This window comes from Eubalaena glacialis, chromosome 3, assembly GCF_028564815.1.
Source record: "Eubalaena glacialis isolate mEubGla1 chromosome 3, mEubGla1.1.hap2.+ XY, whole genome shotgun sequence".
Classification (NCBI taxonomy): domain Eukaryota; kingdom Metazoa; phylum Chordata; class Mammalia; order Artiodactyla; family Balaenidae; genus Eubalaena; species Eubalaena glacialis.
In genome coordinates, this window is record NC_083718.1 from 50,355,071 (window position 1) to 50,383,056 (window position 27,986).

The window sequence follows — 27,986 nt, forward strand, 5'->3', positions numbered from 1 at the left end:
TGGGGTCAGAGCTCTGGCCAGAAGCTGCCACCCACAGATGGGGAAGAAAGACAGAGAGGAAGAGCCAGGGGACAGCGCAGAAGCATTTTGGGGAACTGCTGCATCACGGGCAGTCTCTGATGCACTTCCTCTCTCCTCCACACTCCGCCCGCTTGCCCTCCCTCTCCTTCTCTTTCCTTTTCTTTCGCGATAGGCTTATGCGTCAGTTGCCAAAAGGTGGGGACATTTCCTGCCACCTTTGCAACACTAAGTTGTCTTAAGGGAGGCTGTGCCCCATTCTGAGCTCCAGGCCAGGAAAGTGAGGGCCAGGGCAGCCCTGCCCGGGGAGACACCGGCTCACGGCCTCCCGCTTTGCACCTGACCATGTCCCTGGCCGAGACCATCAGCCTCTGGAATGAAGGGGTGCTAGCAGCCGACAAGAAGGACTGGAGGGGAGCCCTGGATGCCTTCACCGCTGTCCAGGACCCCCACTCCAGGATTTGCTTCAACATCGGCTGCTTGCACACGATCCTGGGAAGCATGCCCGAGGCGGAGGAGGTGAGTGGAGGTGCCTGTGCCCGTGGCCTCCCCCGGGCCTTTGTCATTAGCGGTTCTCAGCCGGGCTTCTCTTTAGAAACCTCTCAGGAGCTTCGGAAGCACAAACGCTGCCCAGGCCCAAGCCACCCCCAGAGATCCCGATTCAATTGGCCTGGGGTGGAGCCTGCGCGGCCACAATTTTGAAAAGCTCCCCAGGTGGTTCTAACAAGCAGCCGGCTGGGAACCCTTAGCTGTGGGTTATGCTCTCCTTTATTCTCCATCTATTACATTCAAATCATTCTGGAAACTTTCTTTAACACCTTTTTGAAAGCCTCCCTACTTTATGTTTTCTTCTATCAGCTGCTAGCCACAGAATTTCCATCTCACTGCTTCACACCTGATTTTAAAGCACTGCTTTTGGCTTTCCCAGACATTCCTGTGTGTGAGCTTTGCCTGCCCAAGAGATCAAGAGGAGGTGCTTAAGAAAAATCGGTTTCATCTCAAGTGACAATTCTGATCAATTATGTGGCGCGTTCTTTTAAGGATTCTGAGGCTGGTGGAAGGAAAGCAGACAGTGATTGATTAACGATGTCTGCCGAGGACAAGTTGTGGGATGTCACGGCACCTTTCTCAACTATTTTTTCTCTCATCTTCCCTAGTATGGGGTTGAGCATTCTCAACAATCACTTTTTCAGATTGGGCATGGTAAGCTGGAAACGGTATGGCGTTTGAAAGCAGAAAATCTAGGATCAAACCCCAGCTCTGCCTCTCTCTGGACCTTTGGTCTTCAGGAAGTCATGTAGACTTCTGACTCTCAGCTTCTGGAGAGGTTAAACATCATGAAGATGGAGTGAGGCACCAACTATTTTTTTAAATTAATTTTTGTTGGGGTATAGTTGATTTACAATGTTGGGTTAGTGTCTGCTGCACAGCAAAGTGAATCCGTTATTCATATACGTATATCCACTCTTTTTTAGATTCTGTTCCCATATAGGAGGCACCAACTATTAAAGTGCTGTGTAACTTCACACCACTGTGTAAATGTTAGTCCTTATTTTTACCTTTTACTGCAAGTCTTTGCAAGGTGGTGTGGCCAGACGACTGACTCGCCGGCCCCTTGAAAGGGCTAGTTGCTACCACAGCCGTTCTCACCCTGACAAAGAGGGAGAGAGAGGCCGCTTGGTACACCTGCAGAGACTACCAAGCCTGCCTCCGGCTCCAGAGTGGGCAGACAGGAGTTCAGGAGGGCCCTGCATCTGGCTGGAGGGAGAGGACCCCCACCTCCTCTCCGGGGCCTGCCCAGGGGCTGAGCAAACGGCACCGCAGGTGCACCGTCAGGGGAAGAGGTTGGCAAAGCTCGGCAGCTGGTCTGGGTGCAGCTCTGCCAGCAGGGGCTGTGGCCTCCGGCCTCTCGGGGCTCCTGGGCGAGGCTGTGCGGCCCAGCTCACCTCCTGGCTCGCCCACTCCGCCGTCCACCCTTCGTCTCCCTGCTCTAGGTTTCTCTTTGCTTTCTTCTGCTCTGGCATCTCATTCTTTCTTTGATTTCATACTTGAGTCCTCACTCCTGGCATTTTCTATGCATTCTTATTTGTTATTATTCAAATTGTATAATATTTCAAAACAGTGAACAAAATGGCCATAAGAACACACATACAGATAATTACCTTAATTGCATAATATTTCTGTAATACATTTATAAAATAAATATAACGCTGTATATAACATTTTAATTAGGTTATTTTCAAATTTGATTACTTTTATTATTTTAATCCTGTCAGTAATCTTGAAAGGCAGATTTGAATATCCCCCATTTTACGGAGGAGAAAACTAAGGTTCAAGGAGATTAGGTAAACTGCCTCATGCTGTGCCACTAGGAAGTGACAACACAGGGCATTCTGAGCCCTCAGCCTCCGGTCACCTTCAAGACACGAACCATTCTCGTGACCCTTCCTGCCTCACCCTCTGGCTCATCTCACACCTCCTCACAGCCTGTCTGTTCTCCCCACAGGCCTTCACCAAAAGCATTAACCGAGACAAGCACCTGGCAGTGGCCTACTTCCAACGAGGGATGCTCTACTACCAGATGGAGAAGTAAGTGGTCCAGTGTTGCACAAGCTGGAGGAGTGCACAGAGAAACCCCGAGGGGGTCTTGGTGATGCCAGACATGGTGTTTGAGCAGTATCTCCCCAGCCTCTGTTGGGAAGCATGACTGGACCTTCTCTGGGAAGTTATGCAATCAGTCAGCAAGAGGCAGAAGTCCTCTCTGGGGTGGTAAGGCAGGCCTGCTGCCCAGTTATGGCCCACAGTGAGCCTACATAACCACCACAGGCTAGGTGTGGCACGCCACCAGTGTTCCTGATGGGTCATAGCCCAGGTGGTGATACCTTGTCCATCAAGGGAGCATCCATGGTGGTCTACTACTATGAGGTATTGAGCTGTCACACAATGACGATTGTCATGAAGCCACATCAAAACCTTCCTTCATTCCTGCAGAATGTGTTTTCAAACACCCGGTTTAATCCATTCAATGAGATATAATTCAGCCACCAAGGTGAGAACATAAGCAACATTATATGTACGAGAATACATTAATACAGATAAATAAGTAGCATATGTCTTAATATAGAAAGTTCACCATAGATACTAAATTTAAAACAGATTTCAAAATAGTATGTATAGCACAATTCCATTTCTATTTTGCAGAATAGTCTGAAAGGCCGTAGACCAAAAGGTTGTCAGCAGTTCTCTCCAGGCGGTGAAATTATAGGGATTTCCGTTTTCTTTATCAGCCTTTCTGTACTTTTGGTGCATTTACAGTCAACACAAAGTATTAGCAAAAAAAGACAAATAAATAGAAAATGAAAGTTAATCTCAATTCCCACACCCCTCCCCCAAATATCCCAATAACATACAAATAACAAAGAAAACATATTCTAAGCATCAATTTTAAATGTTTTAGGGGATGGTGAACTGACCCTTTATAGAAATTGTCCCATTAGTGTGTATAAGTTCTAGTGAAGACGATTCAGCTCAGGCTAATGAAGAACTTTCAAACAGTGAAAACGGTCAGTAGGGGCATGGTGTGCATGTATGTGCACGACAGGTGAGGCAGGGCCTCATTGGTGGGGCAAAGGGGAGGCTGTAGAGGTTGTCCAAGCACTGGGGAAGGGGTGGGCTGGGCTCTGATGCTCTACATGCAACCCTGGAAGACTTTGATCCTAGGGTTCAGTCAGAAACCAAGCCTGCAAGGCCGCTATGCAGAGCTGTTGCTAGGGGCAACCACCAGAAGAAGCTCAGAGGACTTCCAAGATGTAGATGCAGTTGATTACCTGAATGGGTAAGAGCAGGGGTGAAGTCTCCCCAGAAGAAGAACCGCAGACACAGAGGCAGTCTGAGAAGAGAAAGCCTTGAACTGAGAGAGGCGATGCAGGCCTTTACTTCTTGGCAGCATCATGCCTCTGTCTCCTTTCTTAATGCTCTCCTCCTTCTTGGTCCCCCCTTCCCTCATCCCTGCTATCCCCTGGGTGTATAGGGTATGCAGGCAGCTCTGAGCACAAATCCTCCAGTTGATCTTAAATCTCAAAAGACAAACTCTAAGGCCATCCTTTAATTAGTTCTAACAACCTCTGATGAGGAGAGACAGATGGCGAAGAGGGGAGCCTCCCAGAAGAAATTTCTACGTGAAATGCCCGGAAGTCCCAGAATCTGAAAGGCTCATATACTGAGTGAGTCAAAAAGACCTCAGAAAAATCCAGGAATAAGACCCAGGATTCAATTAGTCTGTGGTTGATAATAGTTCAATCTAAGAGAAAAATCTACCAGGTTTTATCTTTAATTCAATAACTATCTATTGAGAAAATAATATAAATGAGGCACAATTCTCAGCCCTAAGCTGCCTTCTTTTCTTTCGCTCAATCCATAGGCGTTGGTGTCCTCCCCTCCCCAAGGTTCAGCTCTTGACTCTGTCTTTTTATCACTATAACAGTGGTTGTCAAATAGCAAAATATATGGGCTATCTTCCCCCCAAAACACGTACAAGCACATACATACTTTTATGTACAATTTCAGGGGGTTCAGTGTCCCTTGAAAATCATACATGAACCCTTAAGGATCACACCCTCTCCTGTTGGATTGATCTCCATCCGTACCCAGCCAGCTACTAAGTGTCCACCTGGGATCAACCCAGAATGTCTCTTTTCCTAAATCTGGTCAAGTTGACTTCTTAAATATCTTTTAGATGCACCCATCTCTCTCCCTCCCTACCAGCACTGCCCTGGTTTAGACCCCATTTTTCACCAGGACTAGTGCAATCACTTCCAAACTGATTTCCTAGCCACCTGTCTTGCCTTCTCCACCCATATCCCAGAGTGATCTTCTTAAAAAAAGAAATGTGGTCTGTTTAAGAACCTCCGCTGGATCCCATTACTACAGGATAAAGGGCAGCTTCCCTTGCCTGTTGCTCTGTGGTTCAGCGCTGTCCACCCACTCGCCTCCTCTGGCCTTTGCCCCAGGCACACTCACCCGCTAGGGCAGCCACCACTCTCTTTTGTGCATCCTTTTATCACATCTGTCTCCTCTATGACGGATATGTGCCTGTATATTTGTCTCCTCTACTCGCGAGGGAAGAATACTTCTTCACTCTGGAATCCAGTATAGTATTAAGGCTAGCTTTCAGCATCTAGTATAGTATTAATAAATGCTTATGGAATTATTAAGTGAAAGCAGGTGAAATATATCCTCTGCTACAAGGAACTTACACATTAAAAAGGGGAAGAGGTCACAAGCACTATAACGCAAAGCAGAATGGGGCAAGCGCTATAGGAGATCTTTTTAGATAAGTGCCATGGGGACTTGGAACAATCGCTTCGTAATGAGTGGGTTAGCTTCAGATTACAACAGGACTTGTTTTAAGGTGGTGTTGTTATAGATGTTTTTTCTCTCAGCTTTTCCCACTGTCAGAAGTTGTTGGGTTGCTCTTCTGTCATTATAAAGTTCCACCAGAACGAAGGTAGAGTCGTTCTGAGCAGGCAGGTCAGGGCTGAGGATGGCTGCGGCTGGCTGTCTCACCTCTCTGACCCCCGCCTTGTCATCCGAAAGGGGAGGGAAGCTCAAGGTGTCTTTCAGATCCTGGCCTTCTGAATATTAGGGCCCTGATAATATAGCGAGACCCTTTAGGTGAAGCTGCCCAAAGAGGCAACACAGCAGAGCCTTTTCCCTGACGTCTGAAACGGGAAAGGGCATGGTCCCAGCCCCGGGCGTGGAGGTGTGTGACATTTCGACTCCTCTCAGCTGGCTCAGACTCTGTCCATTATCCAAGTGTGTGGACTGCAGGATTCTAGTCTGCACGGGGGCGCTGGCAGAGCAGGAACAGTCGGGAACTTCGGCAGTTACTAAGAAACCTTTCCAGGGAGTATCACAGACATGAGGGCTGTAGACCCTCTCAGGCTCAGAGCTGGTGAGAAGCATCAGCGAGCTTGCCACCACGCTGCCGAGCAGCCAGGGCAGCCCAGGCGGGTGACATTCCCCAGGCGAGTGTGTGCGTGAGGAAAGCCCTCGGGCCCAGCCCAGCAGAACCTGTGGGGGGAGGGCGGGAAGCTTCCAGCACCTCGGCCTCGTAGGGGACGCTGTGTGTTCCAGGTGGCACGGAGGAAACCCCCTGCGGCAGAGCTGGAGGGATGCAGGGGCTGCACAGCGCGCTGCCCCCAACTCGGGGCTGAAGGCTCTTTTGGAATTTTCATCCTGAGCTTAGTCAGACCCTGTGCAGCAGGAAGCAGAGCTGTGTGTCCAAGCAGATGCCCCAGGGGAGCAGCTCCCGGTAGACACGGGGGTGCTGAGGAGAGGCTGGCAGCAGGCGGTCAGGGCGATGCTGTCAAAGACAGGTTTAAAAACAGACATCTAGCAGGGGGATTCCCACCCCGTTTTAAACACAAAGCAAGCCTTTTGAATAACGTCAGTTCTTTCTTTCTCCCTCCTCCTGGGCCCAGATCTTTAACCATCCCGATGGGCAGAATTATGAGGAGGATTTTGTTGGGCTTATTCAACCCCAGGGAGACACAGGCGTTGTTACTTCACAGCTGAAACTCAGCTGCTGAGCCCGCTCGCCAGAGAGGCAGGTATACCCGCAGGTTAGTGGTGACAGGACCTCACGCGTGCCCTCCGAGGACCTTCCGTGCTCTCACAAACTGGCAGTGGAACATGAAATGGGACACCTGCCTTTCCGCCTGCCCGCTTCTTCTTGGCTCAGTGAGTTGGAGCCAGTCACCCCATCTTCCGGCTTAGAGAGAACAGAGATGCTGACCTCGCCCCCTCTTCAAGGGAATGCCTAAAAGGATGTGTAAATGACTTGAAATGCTTCTTGCTTCTTGAGGAATGACCTGCCTGCTTTTAACAGGTTTTACAATCAGCTTTATTAACAAGGAGGTGTTAGAGGAGACCATCCTTCTGTTTCAAACGCAGGTCTCCTGCAGCTGTTCCTCCTGCAGCCCCTGCAGCTGTGGGACTTCCTTCCAACCAAATGACGACAGAATGTCCAGCTTCCCTCCCCCCACCTTGCCGCCACCCTGGGACCTCCTGGCCAGCCTGCCCTCCTGGCCCGCTCCAGGCTTCCCTGAGATCAGTGTTCCAGCTTCTACAACTATGTGTTTTTATCTCCTGATAATAGTTAATACAGTATACAGTGTTAAGTAAGCATGGAAGAAAAGGTTGCTATATGAATTTAATTGCCAGTTTTAGAGCTGGATCTACAAATATTAATAATAATAGTAAATTATTATATATTAATATGTATATTATATTATTTATATATATATACATTAATAAAAATAGTAAATTACTGTGTGTGCTAGGCACCGTCCTACGCACCTGAATGCTTTGTGCTATTACTATTCTCTAATTCTAAAGATGAGGAAACAGACAAATTAAGTGACTTGCCCTTTGTCACTAGATAGTACGTGGCGGAGACAGGACTCCAGTCTGGGTGGGTGTGGCCTCAGAAATGAGATCCAGGGGCACATAGTAGTCAGCCCCTCATGTGCTCTGCTCCTTGAGTGTAATATGCTCCTTGTAAACAACGCACTCCCTGTAATATCAACGTGGAAGCTGAGGCCAGGGAAGCAATTTGCCAGGGTCTCGCAGTTAGCGGCGGGGCTGGCCCCAGTCTCTCGGCCCCTGTCCTAGGGTGCCTTCATTACCCCACACTACCTCTCGAGGGTCCCCACCAGCCTGTGTCCAGATCCCAGGCTTGCCTTCAAGAGAAGCCACACGTGGCAGCTCTGGGTCAGACAGTGGCCAGGGGACTTTTGGTTCAGTGGCCTGCTGGGAGCCACCGGACAGCCACATTTGTTCCAGCCAGGCCAGGGGCTGGTGTGGGGATGGGGAGAGCTTGACTTTTGCTGCTTCTACCCACTGCTGCCTGGCAATGGCTCCCTCCCACCAGGGCATCTGTGGAGGTCAGGGGCAGGCCGAGCAGGTCTGGTCCAGGTCCTGCCCACGCCCCCATGGGCACTATCTTTTTAAGTGGTTTTTGGGTTTTTTTTGTTTGTTTGTTTGGGGGTGTTTTTTTGGCTGTACTGTGTGGCATGTGGGATCCTGACCAGGGATCGAACCCGTGCCCCCTGCATTGGGAGCCAGGAGTCTTAACCACTGCACCACCAGGGAAGCCCCGCCCATGGGCACTATTGATATGGTCGGCCCTATTCTCCACCACGAACCCCATGACAGCCGCCCTGGTCCACCTTGAGCCAGTCAGCACAACGCCAGCCCAACAAAGCAGAAGGGCAGCGCCAGAAGTGTTAGAAATGCTGTCTGGCTTAAGTGATGGTTTCTGTTTTCTTTTTCCCAAAGTGTGTGGAGGAGGAGGGAGGGGACAGGAGACTACAAAGGCCACAAAACCAAGAGCTACCAACAGCTAAGCTGGACTCAGAAGAAGCTGAAGGAGAAGGCTCTGGGCAGGAGGGTGATGCCGGTGGCTGTGAGGAGGGGCCCCTTGGAGCTGCGTCAGGCTGGCCTGGCCTCCTGGTGGGAAGAAAGGCACAAGCCATGCTCTGATCAGCTCCGTGGGGACGTGGAGGCCAGCGGGTGCCACTCTGCTTAAAGCTCTCAGGGGAGACTGAGGCTCTCTTGGGACGTGACAGGCTAGTTGTCAGAAAGGTGGGAGGCGTGTGCAGTCAACAGAGACAAAAATACCTGTGGCTGCCTGAAACTGGGAGGCTGGCAGGGTTGCTGGCATGCACAACCCCAGGGGGTACCGTTCACACTGGGTTCTATGGAATGCTGGGGCTCAGGATTGGTGAAAAACTAGAGAAGGTCAAAAGAGATTAGACAGGCTTCTTGTCCTAGTGAGACGGATGGGCAAAGAGAAGCAGACACACATTTTATTCTTTATTCCTCCGTGCCTTCAACTGGTTTCTTTCCTGCAGATATGATTCCGCCCTTAAAGACCTTAAGGAGGCCTTGACTCAGCTTCGAGGGAACCAGCTGATCGACTACAAGATCCTGGGGCTACCGTTCAAGCTGTTTGCCTGTGAGGTGAGGAGGAAGGGCCCAGCCTGGGCAGGAGTGGGTGCTGGCTGAGGGGCAGCTGACAGTTGAGATGCACGTCGATCTGTTGACACATCCGGGAGCCTGGAAAAGGCATTTCGCCTCCCCTGCCTTGGGACTCAGATTTTTCCCTTAAGAAAAGACTCAGATCAATTGCTTCGGGCTCCTCATGGAGTCCTCAGTTACCTGAGTGCATGGATTTTGTTAACATGAGGCTCAAAGGACCATGTAGAAATGAGTTTGCTGAAGCCTCCCTCTCTGAAGGGAGGCTTGGCTGCACACGACTATGTTGGCCTGTGAAAGTTGTCATAATAATTTGCATAATTCAGGTGAACAGGCAATTTTCTCAGCATTATACTGACAAATCCAAAATCACGGGTTCACTCGCCATACAGAACCTGCCTTAACCCTGCTCAGTTCCCAAGTTCACACTCTTTGCAATGAATGGTCTGGCCTCATGTACTTGGTATATACCCAAAGAGAGAGTGAGGACAATTTAGCACCAAGCTGTCCCCTCCTGGTCAAAGAACAGCTCAGAGCACACAGTTAGGAAAGGTCTCCATAGAAGGATAACTTATGTTCTGTATGACCAAGACGGAGAGGCATGTCTGGCTGTGACTTTATAGGTTCATGTACTTTTTCCAACCCACCCTCTCCACTCCCGTTCTAAACCCCAAATATATACCAGTAGCTTTAAAACTAAAATTCATGCAAATATCACAGATCTTTATTTAGAAGAATTGGTGAAAAAATGTCCCCTTGTTTTAGCTTCTCAGACAGGAGAAGCCAAGTGTCCCCAGGGTCACTCAGGGCTAATAATAGAGTCCACAGCTGCCTGGGCCCCTGGGGACACACGTCCCCACCCAGCCCTGTGACAGGATAGCGACTTACTTCAGTTCTCCCAGACTAGGGAAATGAGGCTTTTCGGTGGGAATTGGCTGGCATTTGGCCAGCTTCTAGAGTACCGTCTCTCAGCTGTGGTCCTTTTGATACGTTGGACCAGCTCATTCTTTATTGTGGGGACTGGGCTGTGCGTTGTAGGATGTTGAGCAGCATCTCTGTTCTCTACCCACTAGATGCCTACAGCACCCCACCCGCAGTGTGACAACCTAAAATGTCTCTAGATATTGCCAATTACCCCTGATTGAGAATCACTTACCCAGAACCTCTAGAGAAAGAATCCTAGAATGGTACCATCAAAGCAGAATTCCATGGGAGGAACGTTCCCCCTCTAGTTGGAGTTGAAATGACCAGGGGGCAGGAAATACTGGCCGTATGGGCTTCTCTGTAAGGGAGGCTGGACTTTTCAGGGTCCCGTATACCACATGGGACACTCCAGTCACTTCCCTACTTATAAAGCCACTGCTCCCTTCCCACCAGGGTCCTGAGAAATCACACCATCCTTTTTGAAAAGAGTCTGGGGCTTTTCCAGTCATGGAGTCATAAAAACCTGTTGCTAGAAAAGGTCTTAAGGGCAGGTGGCTGAGAACCAAACAGGAAGTTTTAAATGGCTTTGAGCTCTCCTTTCTTCCTGCACACATGGTCAGGGTTGGGCTGGGCTGGCCAAGCATGTATGCAGAGGGCAACAGCTCATTGCTGCTCAGAAATAGCCCAGGAAGGGAGTCTAGATCTCTGTGTCTGGGCTTGGTCCCTGTGTCCATCGTTCAGCACCAGCCACTAACTCTATGGAAAAACCAACCATGCCCCCATCCGTACTTGCCTTGATAAACTGTCCTTTTCATCTGGATGAGGCCCTGGACCAAATCACAGTGTGGGTGGCAGACTGGTATAGAGAAGTGTATTAATTATCTGCTGCTGATTACCAAATTGCTCTACAGCAGAGTGGCTTAAAACAATACCGTTTATTCTCTCACAGTTTCTGGGGTCAGGAACCCAAGCTTGGCTGGGTGGTGCTGGCTCAGAGGCTCTCATGAGGTTGCAGTCAGGAAGCTGGCAGGGCTGCTGTCATCTGAAAGCTTGACTGGGGCCGGAGGATCTACTTGTAAGGTGACTTAGGTGACTGGCAAGTTAGTGTTACTGGTTGTCAGGAGGCCTCAGTTCTTTGCCACATGAACTTCTCCATAAGGCGGCCTGAGTCCTGTCATGACATGGACTTCCCCCAGAGGAAGTAATGAACCAAGAGAAAGTAATATGGAGCATCAGTGTCTTTTATAACTTAGCTTCAAATGTCACACCCCCCTCATTTCCATAATATTCTATTGGCTACACCTGTCAGCTCCCTTGGATGTGGGAGGGTGAGAATCACGGGAGCCATCTTGGGATCTGGCGGCCACTAAAACAAGGACTTGACAGGGATCAGATCCCTGCCCAACACTTACTAGTTGTATTAACCTAGGGAAGTTATGTGTCATTTCCGAGCCTCAGGTTCCTCATCATCTGTAAAGAAAGGCTGAGTACTTACCTCATACACATTTGCTAATAAATTCACTCATTTTTGCATACATTTATAATGCCTGCTAGTGTCAGGCAATGGAGGTCCAGGAGTCCACAAGCCAGTGTCAGCAGCCAGAAGCTCATGGTCACGTGTAATGCAAGGTGATAAGGTTAGGACAAGAGAAGTGCTAGGGAAGGACTATGGAAGCACAGAAGTGAGGCCCCTACCTTGTATGGTGGTTGTGGGGTTAGAGATAATGCAGATAAAGTGCCTGGCCCAAGGAGGCGGTCAGTAAATGGTACCGTCGATGATGGTGATGATGATGATGATGGTAAGGACAATGACAAGGACAGGCAGCACTGATTTCCAGGAGCCCCAAGTTCTTCGTAGATTTAGCCTTCTGACTGCAAACACAGAGAATCCCCAGATGGCATCAGTCTGCAGACTCGGCCCTGTGATCTTCCCCCAAACCACGTGGGCTGTCCCTGAGAAGGCAGGCGAGACCTCTTTGCTCAGCCTGCCGGCAAGTCCCGAGATAGTTCCCCAGATAATAGTAATGAGAGTAATGAATAGCTATTCAGCACCTAGTGTGTGCCAAGCAATTGAACTCAGTGCTCTGTGTGAATTATTTATTTCTTACAAAAATCTGGAGGCAGGAAACATTATTATCACCATTTTATAATGAAGCCGAGGCCACATACTAGCAAACAGCCCTGGGGTACCTCCACTGCACTGCCTCCGCGGGTTACAGCTTGGAAGGCCAACAATCCCCTTCTCCAGCGGGGCCTCAGTTGACCAGCTCTACCTCCTCTCTGAGGCCCTGGAGAACTGCCCACACCCTACCCCGGGGCATCAGGCTGTGACTCCCATCACTTTCACCTGTGAAAAGCTTGCAGCAGCTCCTGGCTGTTTAGTCATCCTCCATACATGCTGCAAGGAGCCCTAAGAACTTGCTGCACTGTCGTTGAAAAGAAGTAAAGTAAACCCTACTTGTTAGTTGCCGTCTTGATTTTCTCCCACCCCAGGTATAGTGCTGCCCTGGGTTTGTATCGAGCCTCTTTCCACCTCCAGTGGACTTTTGCCCATAGAGTTTCCTCCTGCCCGTATGACTACGTCACAGTCTTGTTACTCCTGTGTTCTGGACAGGGTTCTCTTGGTGCTGATGCCGAATGATGCATCTGGAACCCTCTCTCTCTCCATCCCACACCTGTCCAGTCTTTGAGCCCTGGCTCAGTGGCAGAAGCTGGTCTGGGAGGCCACAGGCCTGTATTTTATTCCCAACTCTTCAAGGGACCTTGAGCACATCACTGTTCTCAATCCCAAAACCACACAATAATTCTCGTCCCCTCCTGACCTACCTGGCTGTTGAAAGAACGCACACGATGTTGGATTTGTGCATTTCATGATGTTTTCTTCACACCGTCCTTGTGCTAGATATAACTCAGGAGCAAGATTGATTGTATTTTGGATATTCCCAGGAGAGCTGGGAAAGGGAGAAATGTCACCAGGCAACATTCCGGGAACACATGTGCAAGCTCTCCCCTGTGTGGTCCCTAGATTCGGAGCAGCCTCAAGTTTTATGTTGTGGCCTGTGCTTTTCTAGGTGTTATATAATATTGCTTTCATGTACGCCAAGAAGGAGGAATGGAAAAAGGCTGAGGAACATTTAGCATTGGCTGTGAACATGAAGTCTGAGCCGAGACATTCCAAAATCGACAAAGCCATGGAAAGTGTTTGGGTGAGTGCGCTGGGGAAGCAGGTGGCAGGAGGATTTGCTTGGGTTTGTGTTTGTTTTAGTGCACGTGCGGATCGGGAAGTCGTAATCGTGGTGCTTTTACCTCCTCTGAACTCTGAGTAACACTGATCTTGGGGCATGTTTCCATGTGGGATCTTGAATCTGGAAGTCTGAGAAGCTGGGGCCTAGAGTATGGGACGGCAGAGCCCTCCTCATGCCCCTCTGAGGGGCGCCTGGTGGCAGCCGGGGAGGGGGGGAGGCTGGGGGCTGGGGGCTGGGGCCAGCACACAAAGGCAGAGGCTGTGCCTGCTTGCTCACCCCTGGGTCCTCGTAACCTGGCTCTGTGCCAGGTGCCTGATAGCTCTCAACAAAAATGCATTGATTATATGAACGAATGGTGAAAAGTATCCATAGTTTGAGTGCAGCTGAGGATGAAGCTAGTTTTAAATAAGATTTTTAAACACCAGGAACAAGGGGGCTCAAGTCAGTCTGTACATGCCTATCCACGTCTGTGGACACCAGTCCCAAGAGAGCACTGTCGTGGGCCTTGCTTGGGGCCGGGGCCACCTTTGTGGTTGTGTTGCCTCCCAGGCCGTGAGTGACAACCCTGCCTGAGCCACACAGAGTCGGAAAGGGGCAGCTCCCCTAGGAAAAGAGCGTGCTGGGCAAGCAACACCCACAGATGTCCTCATGGCCTCTCGGTGTAAGGCGATTGTGAACCCAAACGGTCCTACCTTAGACACCCTGAAATAATAACAAGTCCGGCCCTGCACATTGAGAAAAAGTGCTCTTGTGAGGTTATCTCAACAGATCCATGCATCCATTCATTGAGGGAGGCAGGACAAGCATCCTTAGCCCCATTTCACAGGTAATAAAAGACGATGTTCTCTGTGTTTTAGAAACAGAAGCTGTACGAGCCAGTGGTGATCCCTGTGGGCAGGCTGTTTCAGCCAAATGAAAAGCAAGTGGCTCAGCTGGTCAAGAAGGATTACCTAGGCAAGGCCACGGTAAGTGAGGTCACTCAGCGTCCCCTGAGATCCCTCTGGCATGGGCCCTGTGGAGCAAGGGGGGAGGGACTCTTGGGAAAAGGGCACCTGCCTTGTGGTTCTGCCCTGGGAGAGCAGCAACTTCTAACCCAGAGGGTCAGCAAGCCCATCCTTAGCCGCCCTCCACTTCTGGAACCAAGTACCCGTGAGAACAGATCCAGGGTGTGAGAAAGGAGGGAATCTTGGGGAAAACCACAGAAGGATGGGGAAGCAGTGCTGACCGAGCCCTCACACCTTCCTTTCTGAATTTCAGGTCGTGGCATCTGTGGTGGATCACGACAGTTTCTCGGGGTTTGCCCCTCTGCAGCCACAGGTGAGGCGGTCCTGTCCTTCTCCACGGATCGAGGTCTCCAGAGCTCTCTGTGAAACAGCCAACTGGGGAGAATATTTGTGCTGAGCTGCCTCGTTTTAAGGGCTCCTTCAGCTGAGCTCTCAGTGCCGCTGAGGGTGTCTGCATGACCATCCTCTGTCACGGGTCCCATGACTGGTGGGGGAATGAGGCAGTTTTAGGCTTAATCTCAAGTCCTCAGGAACCAACATTCCTGCTTCTCCCCAGATGCCAGGCTTCACTTCTCAAAGTTCTAAGAGAACTCCTGTGTATATCGTCTCTCCCAAAGTCTTGACCATTCTCTCAGGAAATTGAAACACAGCTAGGGAAGGCTTTTTCACAATGCCTCTTCTCAGACACAGGACACAGGGGCTGGTAGGGGACTCCCATGGGGCCCGGGGCCTGAGGCCGTGGCTCTTCTGGCTGCATCTGTCTGCCAGCGTGCAGGAGATATCCTCGGGAACACAGGTCGGGGGCCCAGGGTGAACCATCTTTCTGCTCAAGCTGGGCTCAGAGACACAATTCCAGATGGATTAGGTGACAGTGGGTCTAGAAATGTGAAGGCAGAGCTCCCTTATGAAGGGAAGAGGGTAGGGCCGGCTAAGGAAAATTCCAGCTCTGTTGCAAAAGAACCATGATGGGCAGGAGTGTTGGTCCACACTAGCAGAGGGAGGGGTTTCTGAGCGTGGCAACCACGGTCCAGTGTCCACACTCCCGGTCACGCCGAGAGCAGCGGTGACAGCGTCCCGGGGTCAGGGAGATGACCGCTGGCTCAAAATGGGACCGACACCGGGGCACTGGAGGGTAAGATAAGCAAAGGAGGAGAGCAAGAGAGGCAAAATTCTTTGACCTCTTTCTTCACCATGAAGTTGAAGAAGGCCTTGCGGGATTCCCTTGGGCTTCAGGGCAGCCAGGGGCCTCCCAGAGGGGAAGAAGCCCAGATAACTGGGCTCTGTGCTACTCAGTGTAGAACAGGGAACACACCTCAAAAGGAGAGTATTGCCTGCTCAGTGGCCCTTGGGTTCATTTTTAAATACCCACGAGTGTCATGTGACAGAGCAGACAGTAACTATAGAGCAGTGCTTTGGGAAACTGTTCCAGGAAGGGGATGGAGCTCGAGGGCAAAAGCACCCTCATGACACGGTGTTGCTCTGAGACAGCTGAATTGCAGAGACCAGGTGTGGCTCAAGATGAATTGCTGTGCTGGTGAAACCTGGGCCCTGGGAGCTGGTGGGAGGCGTTATTTTCCAGTGTTTAGTCAGGGTACACTGTGTCCTCTCCCTAGACAGTGTTCTGATTGAGCCAGAAATGCAGTCTTTGATGTTCTGGTCTGGAAGGAGCAGAATTAAATTACCATTAACCGTCTGTTCTCTCTCCCCCTCCTTCACTTACTGTCCTGCCCTTCTTCATTTCTCCTGAATGTTCAATAGGCAGCTGAGCCTCCACCCAGGCCCAAGACCCCAGAGATCTTCAGGTAAGTTAGATTTAGGCCAAAATGCAGACTATCCAAACTCCAAGCCTGAACTGATGGCAACAAAGGGCTGAAGAAGGTGAAGCTGGGGTCAGGGGCCAAATCTTGTGGAATTTAGCCCAGCATGTCGGCTCCTCCTGCCTTCAGGGCTAGAATGGAGTGATGCAGGGGACGGAGCCCTGACTGTGGTGGGGTCGACCGTGTGCGTCTGGCCACAGCAGCGTGGTGGCCCCGTGTCCCCAGGTCAAGGTGCACCCAGAGAGTGAGGGGTTGTTGCTGAAGTGCAGCAGTGTCCGTGGAGGGTGGCCGCTGGGGGCCGCACGCCGACCTCAGGGTGGAGAGCTCTCTGCGGCCGCAGCCCCCTCGGAGGAGGGGAGGCCGGGCTTCTGGAGTCAGGCGAGCAGATTGGGAAGCTGGAACGGCACGTCCTTTCCTGTGTGGGCGTTTTTCACTCCCTATTGGCACACGTTTCCTGAAGAAGGAAGAGGAAGGACTCAAGAAAAAGAAGTCATGCTTCTGTAAGATGAGAAGCCAAGAATGACATAACCTACAGCTTTCTTAAGAGTTATCTCTAAGTGAGGAAGTAAGCCTAGCTCCCGCACCCGATAGGGAAGGGTGTCACAAAAGGTGAAAAAAGTATATAAAAGCAACTATAAAAATCAGGGGGCTGGATTAGCTCATTCCTAAACTCTCCATGCGCTGGTGGGGGCAGTATCCCCTATATAAATGAATATGGTGTTTGGAAACAAAAGGAGGGGCTGAAGGGAAAGGCAGGAGCAGAGTGGGAGGGAGGGAGAACAAGCAAGGCCAGAGTGGGTGGAGGGCGCATGGGCCTGCCTCAGTCACACGTTCCGAAGTGGCACAAATGGGACGCCCCAAGAGCAAAGCAGGCCTTGAGGAAACGGTAAAGGGGACATGACATTGTACAAGGCACAGCTAGGCAACCTCAAAGCCCTTTACTCTCCCCCATGCCTCACGGCTCATCTCTCCTGCTCTCTGTCCCCCACCCCACCCCGAGTGCCTGACCCACCCCCGTGCTGGCTCTAGGTGATTGCTCTTCCCCCCTCCCCAACTCATCTTCCTCACCCAGCGGGCTCTCACCCACCTTCACCTTGCGCCCTTCCTCTGATTGGGCTCTACCCAGGCTTGGGCGCTGGCTAAGCATACCCAGGAAACTTCCTCCTCAGAAGGGAAGGGAGGGCAGGGATGGCAAGGCCTCGTTATGAGTGTTGTTATATTTCTTTTACTCTTGTGCCACTTGCACGTATGGTTACGGGGCACGTTCACATGCAGTTTCCTACCGAGTCCTCTTGGGACCTCAGGCAGGCAAGCTCCCTGCTCAGGGTCACCTGGGCAGTTAGAAGTGGAGTTAGAAGGTGCCTGGAGTGAGCCGGCTCCATGTCCATAGTTGCTGGTCCATAGCGCCATGGTATGGGATGCGGTCCAGGCTAGACAGTGGATGGGATCTTGTATCTTGGGTCTACCCCCTCTTCTCCCCCCTGCCTCCCCCTGCAGGGCTCTGGAAGGGGAAGCCCACCGTGTGCTGTTTGGGTTTGTGCCTGAGACACCAGAGGAGCTCCAGGTCATGCCAGGGAACATCGTCTTCGTCTTGAAGAAGGGTAGTGATAACTGGGCTACGGTCATGTTCAACGGGCAGGTATTCAGAGGACCAGGGGTGGGCTTGGGGGCACGGGATCCTGGCAGCACATGGCAGAGCTTTTTGAGGAGCAGCGCCTGCTACCCTCTTTCAACCGTCCACCCACCCCTCCCCATGTCTCTGGGCTGTTCTGTGGTGTGGGCACTGATGAGCGCATCTTTATTCCCCACTTTCTGGCTCCGTGGTGCTGCACTGCAGAAGGGGCTTGTTCCCTGCAACTACCTTGAACCAGCTGAACTGCGGATCCATTCTCAGCAGAAGCCCCAGGTACTGTAGTGCCAAGGTCTGACCTGTTCCCCCCACTTGCCCCCCAAGCCCCCCACCGACAGACCACGGAGGGGAGAAGAGCAGTGCGGAAGAGGTGCTGAAGACACACTAGTCCCGAGCCCACCTTGCATTGGTACCAGCTGCCCGGAGCGGAACCTGGGGATGAAGGAAAAAACCCAGATGTGCCGAGTAGAGGCATCGGCAGGACCTACCGGGGCCCCCCAGCTCTGTGATTCCTCCTGGTCAGGGGTGACTTGACCAAAGCTATAGCGTATGAATGTTAGGTCTTCCCAGAATGTCCTCTTCACCTGGAAGAATAGTCAATGTGTTGGCTGGTGAAATCCATTCAAATTTAGAAATCTGCTTTAAAACACTGAATGAGAGCAGGCCTTGCCAGCCACTGCTTCTAATGCTGCTGCCACCCCACCCTCAGCCCCCATCTCAGTGAGCTGCCCTTCTGCCAGGCCTGGGGAGTGGTCTTTGTTGGATCCATGCGGATGTCTGATGGCAGTGGACCCTATCTCTCTCTAGACTATGCAACCAGTTGTCCTCTGTGGGCTTGGCCCTCCGCGGCCAGAGTCACTATGTCCAGATGACTTGAAAAGTTCTAACTGCCATGCAAATGAGAAGTGGAATGTTTCCTTTGCAGGGGCAAGATGTGGAGTGAGAGGGTGAGCTAAGACAAGACTCAGGGTCCTACCCCACCTCCAGTGGGTTTCCAGTGCGGCTCAACGGGGTGATTAGGCAGCAAGGGCCTTTTTCCTGGGGGTTAGGATCCTCATTTCTACTGTGATTTGTTTTCACCAGGCCAACCTTGCCTCCCATTTAACCAACACTTTCCTTAGTCTCCCCTGAATGTTACCACCACCCCAGCTTTTAGGAAGTCGTTTGCATCTGGCTCCTTTCCATGGGGGTCTGCAGGGTCTCCCCTACCCCCAACTCCTACCCCTGCCTAAGAACTGTGTCTGAATGAAGGTTCTCACCCTCTCTTCCTGTTCCCTCCAGGAGGAAACCTCGCTGGAGTCTGATATCCCAGCTCCTCCCCATTCCAGTGCTCCTGGGAGACCCCAGTTGTCACCAGGTTTGTGTCTCTGGAGCAACATCCCAGGGCTGGGTGTACTTGCTCTCCCAGCCTTCCAGGAAAATGTGGTTTCTTGTCCTCCCAGCATGCCACTCAGTGTATGACCACACGGCCCCAGAGGCCCCTCTCTCCTGTACCACTCACCCACCCCAAACACAGGAAATAGATGTCCTTTCTCCCTGCCTGCTCCAGAACACTCATGGGGCTTGGGTAAATGTAGCTGCTTTCTAGGGGGCAGTGAGTATCCCAGCTCACTCATTAAGTACTGAGACCTCACCCCAGGAGGAAAGTTTCAAGTAATTGCTTCACATGTTTACTTAAGAGGGGGATGGAGTGGCTCTTTTCAAACATCTGAGGAGCTCTATCTGGAAAAGAAACTGCTCTGCAGAGCCCTGAGGGCTGGACGAAGAACCACGGGGGCAAACGTGAAAGGGAGACTCTCCTGATGTGCGGAGACGGCTGCCCTGGGAAGTCAGGGGCTTTTTGTCACTAATACAGATTAAGCAGATTCTGAGTAAGTGCTTGGCAGAGATGCACTGAATAGGTGGCATGTCCAGATCCTAGATCAGTGATTGTCATGCCCACCTGATCATTAGAATCACTTGGGATGCTCCCCAGCCCTATTTTTATTTTGAAAATATCAAGCCTACAGAAAAGTTGAAAGTATAGTACAATAAACACCAGAATACCTTTCACCTAAATTCACTAATTGTTAACATTTTGGACCATATACTTGCCCTGCTCCTCTCTCTAATATAAAATTTTTTTCTAGTGGCTGAGCCACTTGAAAGTAAGCTACAGACTCATGATACTTCACCCTACACTTCAGCGTCTGTCTCCTAAGAACAAGGACATTCTTCTGCATAAGCACAATATAATTGTTATATCTAGGATAATGTTAATATTATATCTTAATTATATAATATAAATTGTATATTTCATATTCAAATTTCTCCTACTGCCCCCCACAATGTCCTTGATAGCTTGTTTTTCTTTTTTTGGTATTTTCTGTCTAGGGGTCCAGCAAACCTATTAACCTAGGAAGATTTTAAGTATTTGGATTCCTAGGCCTTTGATTCTGGTTTTTTAGGACTGGAGTCAAGCTTAGGAACCTGTATTTCTAGAAAAAACTTCCCAAGTGATTCCAGTGATCAGCTGGGTTTTAGATCAGTGGTCTTTTTTGATCATGCACCCCTCCCCACCATGGTGGATAACTTTATAATATCTTTACCTTCTCTTATATAAATTATATACATACTGCTATATTAATATCTTTTGCACATTAGAAAACATACACAAAAATAAAGGACAAAATGAAAATAAGTGGTTCTAATATTTCTTCTAGTGGCCCCTGGCTCATCTTACACTCTCTGATTTTCATTTCTACGGAGCCCACTGCTTTAACTGACCTTTGGGAATCTTGAATGATACCACTACACCAGCAGCACTGCTGTTAACTGACTTTGGGGATCCCTCCCTAACCCCATGGGTTGGTGAGAATGTGATGGTCCTTTGATAATTACCTATATCCTCCTTAAATCAGGGACTTGGTTCATCTGTGTGTTCATGGCTTCGCCCTTCACATTGCCCCAGTGATTTACCCTGCAGTTTATTACGATTAGTAATCATCCCAGAGGTTAAAGGGTATGAAGTTGGGTGCCCTGTTCTAAGAGGTTTCCTCTTGTATATGGCAGGGGCTGGCCAAGAGTGTTCATTCATCATTTTCTTTTGTTTTATTCCTTACCTTCTTCATTTAGGTCAGAAAGAAAAAAAAGAGCCCAAGGTAACATTTTTTTTTCCTTGTACTATTTCAAGTGGTAAAGGAAGGAAGAGCTTGGGCTGCCCACTTAAGCATGTCCACGGGTGTGTCTCCCTGGATTACAGAAAGAGACCCAAAGGAAGGGTAGACCAGATGCTACCACACATACAGGGACCAGGGACCCCCTCGACGATCCCTCCCTCCTCCATGCACACACTGCCTACCGGCCCATGGCTGGTGGGCCAGGTCTAAGCCAGCAGGAATTCTTATCCAAGTGAGAGTTGGGCTGGAGGACAGAGCTCTGAAGGCCCTCTCATGTCACCGTGAAACCAGGTACTTCCTGGCCTCTCCCTGCCACGGGGTGCTCCCTGTGATCCGGCGTGTTTCTCAGAGGAAGCCTCAGACACTCCTGAGTTCCCTTTGCTTGCTCTCCCCACAGGAAGTCAAGCTCAGCGTCCCCACGTCCTACACACTCAAGGTGCACTACAAGTACACGGTGGTCATGGAAACTCAGCCCGGGCTCCCCTACAGCCAGGTGCGGGGCATGGTGGCTAAGAAGCTGGAGCTCCTACCGGAACATACTGAGCTGCGGTGAGCTCCACGCAGGGAGCAGTTAGGGGGACAGCTGGGAGCCTGCTGCTGGCCTGGTGGACGGGGGAGGAGGATGGTTCTGCGCTGATGCTCTCTGACTTGATTCTTCCTCATTATCTCTACCCAGCTATCGGCCTCAGGACAGCAGTGAGCTGGTGCTCCTTTCAGAAGACAGCATGAAGGATGCCTGGGCCCAAGCGAAAAACTGCTGCCTGACTGTGTGGTGTGAGAACACAGTGGTGAGTGCGGTGAGCCCAGGGGCATCTAAGGCCATGTTTCTAATGGGCCACTTCCTCAACAGCAGTTCAGCATTTACCCAGCACCTCCTGTGTGCCTGGCACTAGGCTTGGTGTTAGGGATACGGTGGGTAACAAGCCTCAGCTCTGCCTCCGTTCCATTGCATCCTCACCTGGGTTGCAACCAGGAGACGGTTTCCCACAAGAGAAGAGCAGGCCCAGGCGCCCAAAGAAAGCTTCTAGTCCCTTCTATCTGCTGCCACACCTAATTGTTTCAATGTTTAGACCCATCACTATCAAGCAAGGTTGGAATGAAGTCATAGCTTGAGGCTGAGCTCACAGCCATTCTTCACCTTAAGTTTCCACGGGGAAGAACACTTGGGAGTGAAAGAAAGTAGTGAGCATTTATTTCACAAAGAGATGCCTTGGATAAAAACCTCCTACTAACAGCAAGCATCTATTGAGAACTTCCCATGTGCCAGATACCGTGCAGTCTGTGTATTAATTCTCACAATCTCCATAACTCTATGAGGCAGGTATTGTTATCCTATTTTGTAATTTAGGTAACAAGGCAAAGGGAGGTTAACCTGACCAAGATTACACAGAGCCTGCCTGTACTCTTGAATGCCTCGCGATACTAACAGTAGAAGGGTAGGTTATCTATAGGATCTGAGGTCTAGAAAAGAGTTAACTGACTTTCCAGAAAGAATAAAGGGAGTCAGGAGCAAAGTTCGAGGCTAGAAGTAGTAGCTACAAGTTATAACTCTTGGACTTTGTCCCTTAGTCTCTCAAGGAAAAGTTGCCATTTCTTTTCGTTGTAGATGTTAATTCTCTCCCCCAACAATGGTCCTGGGAAACCATCCATCTGCTTTCTGTCAACATACTTTTTTGTTTGCCTTTTATGTGATTTCACATTAGTGGATCATACAGTATACAGTGATGTATTCTTTTGTGTCTTAGTAGTCCATTCCTTTTGAATGTTAAATGGTATTCCACTGTATGGATACCACAGTTTGCTTATTCATTCACCTGCTGGTGTACTTTTGGGTTGTTTCCAGCGTTTGTCAAGTGACATTAATTCTTCAACCAACATTTGCTGGGCTCTTACTGCTCTCCTAGATGGGCACTAGAGATGTAAAAACTAGTTAAGACACAGGCCCTTCTTGGGGGGAAGACAAGGGCAAACAGATGACTACAAAGCATGTGTTAAGTAAACTGATGGAGATGCACAAATGCCTTACCGTGTTATATAAGCACTCAGGAGGGCATCTCACCCAAAAAGGCTGGAGGGAAGTGGGACAAGTCAGTAGCCTTCCTAGAGAAAATGATGCTGAAATTGTCTTGAAGCTTATCCTGAAAAAGGTACACAGAAATTAGCAAGGTGGAGGAGGTTAGGATGGACGTATTACATAGATGGAGAGAACAGAGGGAAGACCACAAGAATCAGCATAATGGGAAAGGGGGCTCAGTGTTACTGGATGCAGCCGGGACAGTGGCTGGAGACAAGGTGGGAAAGGCCACAGGGCCAGATCAGGGAAGGCCTTGTACACTGCTGTGCTAGGATGATGCTGTGAGCAGGGAGAAAATAGTGAGGCCTTGCTTTGGATTGATGATTCAAGGGGCGCATGAGCAAGGCAGGGAGCTCAGCTAGGCTGGCCGGTGGGCTTCCTCTGAGCACTCAGCTCCCCATCTGCAGTCTGGAGGCTGGGGTGTCCCGACCAGAGTCCATGAGTCTGCAGTCTCCACTGTCCAAAGCTGTTGTTGAGTAGGGTCCCAGTGACACTTCAGTTCTCCCTCTACTCACCTGTGTTTCCTGCTTCAGCATTTGTCGACTGTGGCATCTGCAGTTGTATCAGTCTAGGGGGTATAAAATTAAATAGTTGCTAAGTGAATCCTTGGTCAGTTGCTAGTTTTCACCTGCAAGTAGATTTTGAGACCATGGAAATGACCAGAGTGGGAAAGTTATTCCAGACCATGCAGGCCTTGGGCCCACAGTGGAAGGCAGAGTCCCTCCTCCAAACTCTCATCCCTACAGCTGGGCAGGGGCTTCGGCTCAGTTAGGGAAGGGTCTCTTTGGTAGGTTCTCACTCAAAGGCAAATGTTCGATGGAAAAAAAAAAAATGAATGGGAGGGGAAGAATTAAAGAGGATGGGCCTGGAGGAAGGCCCTGTAGTAAACCCCACAAAGTAACCTTGTGGTTATCTAAGAGTTCAGAAAATTGCCTTCAGGAAGTAGAGACATTGGAGCTGAGACTTGCTGGTGCCTCTGGCTGAGAGGAAAGGCCCAGGACCCTGAGGGTAAGTGCCAGTGCAAGGGGTCGCTTGAAAGTTTGAAAGGTCACTCTAGGTTTTCCAATTGTCTGTTTTTGGACTAATCCCTTCAGTTCTGTCTTTAAAGGATTCTGCTTAGGAGTTCTGCTCTAAATGTGAATTACTTCACTGAAAAGGGTTTTTTTTTTTTTTTTGAAGAACTTTGTCCTACACGCCAATTACCCTGGACATTATAATTTTCTTTTAATTAATTAATTCATTTATTTATTTATTTTATTTTTGGCTGTGTTGGGTCTTCATTTCTGTGCGAGGGCTTTCTCTAGTTGCGGCAAGCGGGGGCCACTCTTCATCGCGGTGCGCGGGCCTCTCACTGTCGCGGCCTCTCTTGTTGCGGAGCACAGGCTCCAGACGCGCAGGCTCAGTCGTTGTGGCTCACGGGCCTAGTTGCTCCGCGGCATGTGGGATCTTCCCAGACCAGGGCTCGAACCCGTGTCCCCTGCATTGGCAGGCAGATTCTCAACCACTGCGCCACCAGGGAAGCCCCGGGTTTTTTTTTTAATGTTTTAAATCATTGTTAATTTCTGTAACAATTGTTAACTCCTGCAGGGAGTTTCTGATTAATAGATTTGGGATGGCACAGAAAATTTGCATTTCTATAACAAGGTGGCCAGTGTTGTGGGTACTGGGGAAAGGGTGTTGGATTTGGGAGTTAGAAACCCAGGTCTGACTTCGGGTTCTGGCACTTACTTGTGACTCAACCTCTGTTTCTCCATCTGAAAAGAAGTAACAATAGTACCTATTCTACCTTTTTCAGGATTACTGTAAGGTTTCAGTAAGATTTTAAGACTATCTACAGTCCTGCAGACCTTTTGGTTTCATTTATCCAACCATCCGGTGTTCATAAAGTACATGCCAGGTCTATGCTAGGTACTGATCACAAACTTGCCTTTCTGAGTTTATAACCCAGGTGCTACACTGACATTTTGCTGACTGATGCTGACTTTAGTGATGCTCAATGTTTGCCGCAGGAAGTTAGGAAAACTAACAGGCCTTTTATTATTTCAGGGTGACCAGGGCTTTCCAGATGAAACGGAAGAAACCAAAAAATCTGATGCTAATAACCAGACAACAGAAGCTCAGCTTAAGGAAGGGAGCCAAGTGGTAGCACTCTTCAGCTACGAGGCTACCCAGCCAGAAGACCTGGAGTTTCTGGAAGGGGATGTAATCCTGGTGATATCAATGGGTAAGTGCTACTCCTGGATTAGAGTAACTAATTCACATGTTAGCAGGAATAAATTCAAGAGCAGAGAGAAGAAAACATCAATAAGCTACAAACTTTAGCCAATGGTTTCAATATGCTGCCTAGCTTTCAGCCGGAGGGAGCAAAACTGAGCACTGACCTTTCCATCCGATGCTTTCTCCTGGGCAGGGAAGCAACAAATGGCAGACTTAAATCGCATTTTGATTATTAAAGATTGTTTTGGAAGCCATGGATTCTCATACCAGAACTAATGAATTGGAAGGTGGCTAGAATCATTTTGCCTTTGCACCGAACCACATGATACTGATCTTCTGCAAACTACAGTTCTTTGAATTGATGTACTTTTCGAAGATGAAGAAGGGGATAAATTTTGCCTTAAGAAGCAACTATTCAGAATTGCTCTCTCTGGCGACTTTCCTGGATGTTACAAATCAAACACATTAAACATTGAAATAAGTGGAGGGTTCTAATTTAGTTCTTCTCAAACTTAAGTATGCTCATGCATCCTTTGCAGCTTGTTAAATAAAATTCCTTGGCCCAGCTCCAGAGATTCTGATTCGGGTCTTGGGTGGGGCTCACTAATTTGAATTTTTAACAAGCTTCTAGGTGATGCTGGTCTACTGACCATACAGAGGGAGCACCGCTCTAACTCATGGTTTGACACAGTCTTATTTCTCTACCTGGTAACAAGGAAGAGTCACATCAAAAGCTTCATTCACATGGCTGAAATCTTGTGCATTAGTAACGCAAAGTAGTGAAAACCGAACACTATCATCAATTGTAACAGAAAATCTAACAGGTTAAGAAATGAGAGCGGGAGATTTTAAAGTTAATGGGGTAAAGAGTGAGTGTACGAGACTGTGGCAACTAACTCAAAATATGAGTAATGAAAACCAGAAACAGGATGCACAATCAGTGCATATCTTCTGAAAGGGAGAATGGAAACTCAGTTGTAAGAGTTGGATTTAACTCCCCACACCATTTTTTAAGTGTCAGTATCAACCAATCAGCTAAATTGTCCAGAGGTTTTTTTTTCGGGGTTGGGGATAAGAAAAAGACAAGTGAATGCTCTGAAAAACCTTCTGGGTAGGTATGCAGAGAAGGTGGTGTACTCTTTACTGGGATATGTATGAAAGTCTAAGTCAGTCTAATTCAGAAAGTATCCAAGTAATATTTTGAAACTTTATTATAACACTTACAGAGAAAACAGAATTCAGCATAAACATTGTGTGGGGCTGAGGGGCGAGTTCAACTGTATTCAACAGTTATGAGAGAGTTTCATTCCAAAAGTTTCTCAAATTTAAAATGTAAATCACCTGGGGAGCTTGTTAAAATGGATTCCGACTCAGGTTTGGGGTAGGACCTGAGATTTTGGCATTTCTAGTATGCTCCCAGGATCCACAACAAACAAATGCCGATCCATGACTCACATTATAGGAGGAAGAATCAAGACAACAGTTTGCAATTAGAATTACCTTGAGTGAACTTTAGAAAAAACTCTGATGCCCGGCCACACTCCACACTAATTAAAGCAAGAGTTTCTGGGGACAGGATCCAAGCACCAGTGCTGCCGTAACATCTGATGCAGATGTCTTACATCCAAAGATGAACTTCTGAACTGGTTCTATGGTCTGGTAGATGGGCTCTGGAGTAGGTCATACATTACCTAAGGTGTCTGATATTTATTGGCAGAATGACCCTGAACAAGCTATTAATCTCTCTGGGTCTCCTTTTCCTTAGTAAACCGGGGATATTATCTACAACTGAGTTATGAAGTCTGTGCCTGCACTTTATTAAAGTCTCAAAATAGATGCTATGAAAATTCTTATATTTTACAAACATGGACTGAACCCATCACTAGCTCCAACTCTCAATTCTTTGATCATTCACCAGTGAACATTCATTATTAATATATTTAACCAATTGCATGTCCCTTTCCTGTAATCAAAACAAAGATTCCCAACAAAGCTAAAACTCTTTGTTTAAAAAAAAAAAAAAAATCGTATCTAAAGATTCATTGTTCAATTTCCTTCACTTTATTTCTTTGGTAACATTTTGAAAAATCTAATTCATTCTTCTGCATTTTACTCCTCCATTATCATGTCTAAGACAGAAACCAATAATGAAATGGCTAACTCCTATGTTTGCTCTTACCTCCAATCACTTTCCAAAGCAGACTTTTTCCCTGTTAGCACAACTGGGGCGTGAAGAAGGACTGACAAAAGATCTGTGTGCAATATTCAGATGAGGTAATTCTCCTATACTCATTTTAGAAACTGAAGTATACTTTTCCTTTTATCAGTGAATGAAGAATGGCTGGAGGGGGAGTGCAAAGGGAAAGTTGGCATTTTCCCCAAAGTTTTTGTTGAAGAACGTGCAACTACAGACTTGGAAAGCACTCCTAGAGGAGTCTAGGATGTTTCACAACCTACAAAGTTGAAGAAAAGGAGGTACTATCATTTGCAAGATTTAGCACGCCTCTGCAGTACACTGTACAGAGACATTGCTGTTTGGAAGTATTAATTCATCTACTTTTCCCTGTTAAAATTTAACCTATTAGACAATGATGTGGAACTTAAGATGATGATTACCTTGGAGGTAGGGAGGGGGTGGTGGTTGGAAGAGTCTGGAAGGGCATGAGGGAGTCTTCTAGGGTGCTGATAATCTGTTTCTTGCTCTGAGTGCTGGCTACCCAGATATGTTCAGTTCGTGAAAATTCACCGAGTTGTACACTTACTATTGGTACACCTCTCTGTGTATGTGATGCCTCAATAAAAAACTTACAAAAACAAGATACCCAGAGTGCAGGCCCAAGACCTAAGTGTAATTACCCCC

At 48.9% G+C, this 27,986-nt stretch overlaps 1 protein-coding gene across 1 annotated transcript; it reads left to right on the forward strand.

The window, feature by feature from the left end:
* The first annotated feature begins 205 nt into the window (after positions 1-205).
* On the forward strand, positions 206-27,943 carry NCF2 (neutrophil cytosolic factor 2). The gene is made up of 15 exons (XM_061185638.1): positions 206-537; positions 2,525-2,607; positions 8,934-9,042; positions 13,053-13,187; positions 14,084-14,191; positions 14,484-14,543; positions 15,989-16,032; positions 17,545-17,686; positions 17,885-17,953; positions 18,959-19,034; positions 20,792-20,817; positions 21,233-21,384; positions 21,512-21,623; positions 24,956-25,133; positions 27,454-27,943. The coding sequence occupies exons 1-15, from the start codon at positions 364-366 to the stop codon at positions 27,564-27,566; spliced, it is 1,581 nt and encodes a 526-aa protein (XP_061041621.1). The 5' UTR covers positions 206-363; the 3' UTR covers positions 27,567-27,943.
* The last annotated feature ends 43 nt before the right edge of the window (positions 27,944-27,986 follow it).

Excerpts from the sequence above, each read along its gene's own strand:
- NCF2 (XM_061185638.1), top strand. The coding sequence starts at position 364 with ATGTCCCTGGCCGAGACCATCAGCCTCTGGAATGAAGGGGTGCTAGCA. Across the intron at positions 17,687-17,884 it reads CGGTCATGTTCAACGGGCAG|AAGGGGCTTGTTCCCTGCAA; the intron begins GTATTCAGAGGA and ends GCTGCACTGCAG. Across the intron at positions 19,035-20,791 it reads GAGACCCCAGTTGTCACCAG|GTCAGAAAGAAAAAAAAGAG; the intron begins GTTTGTGTCTCT and ends TTCTTCATTTAG.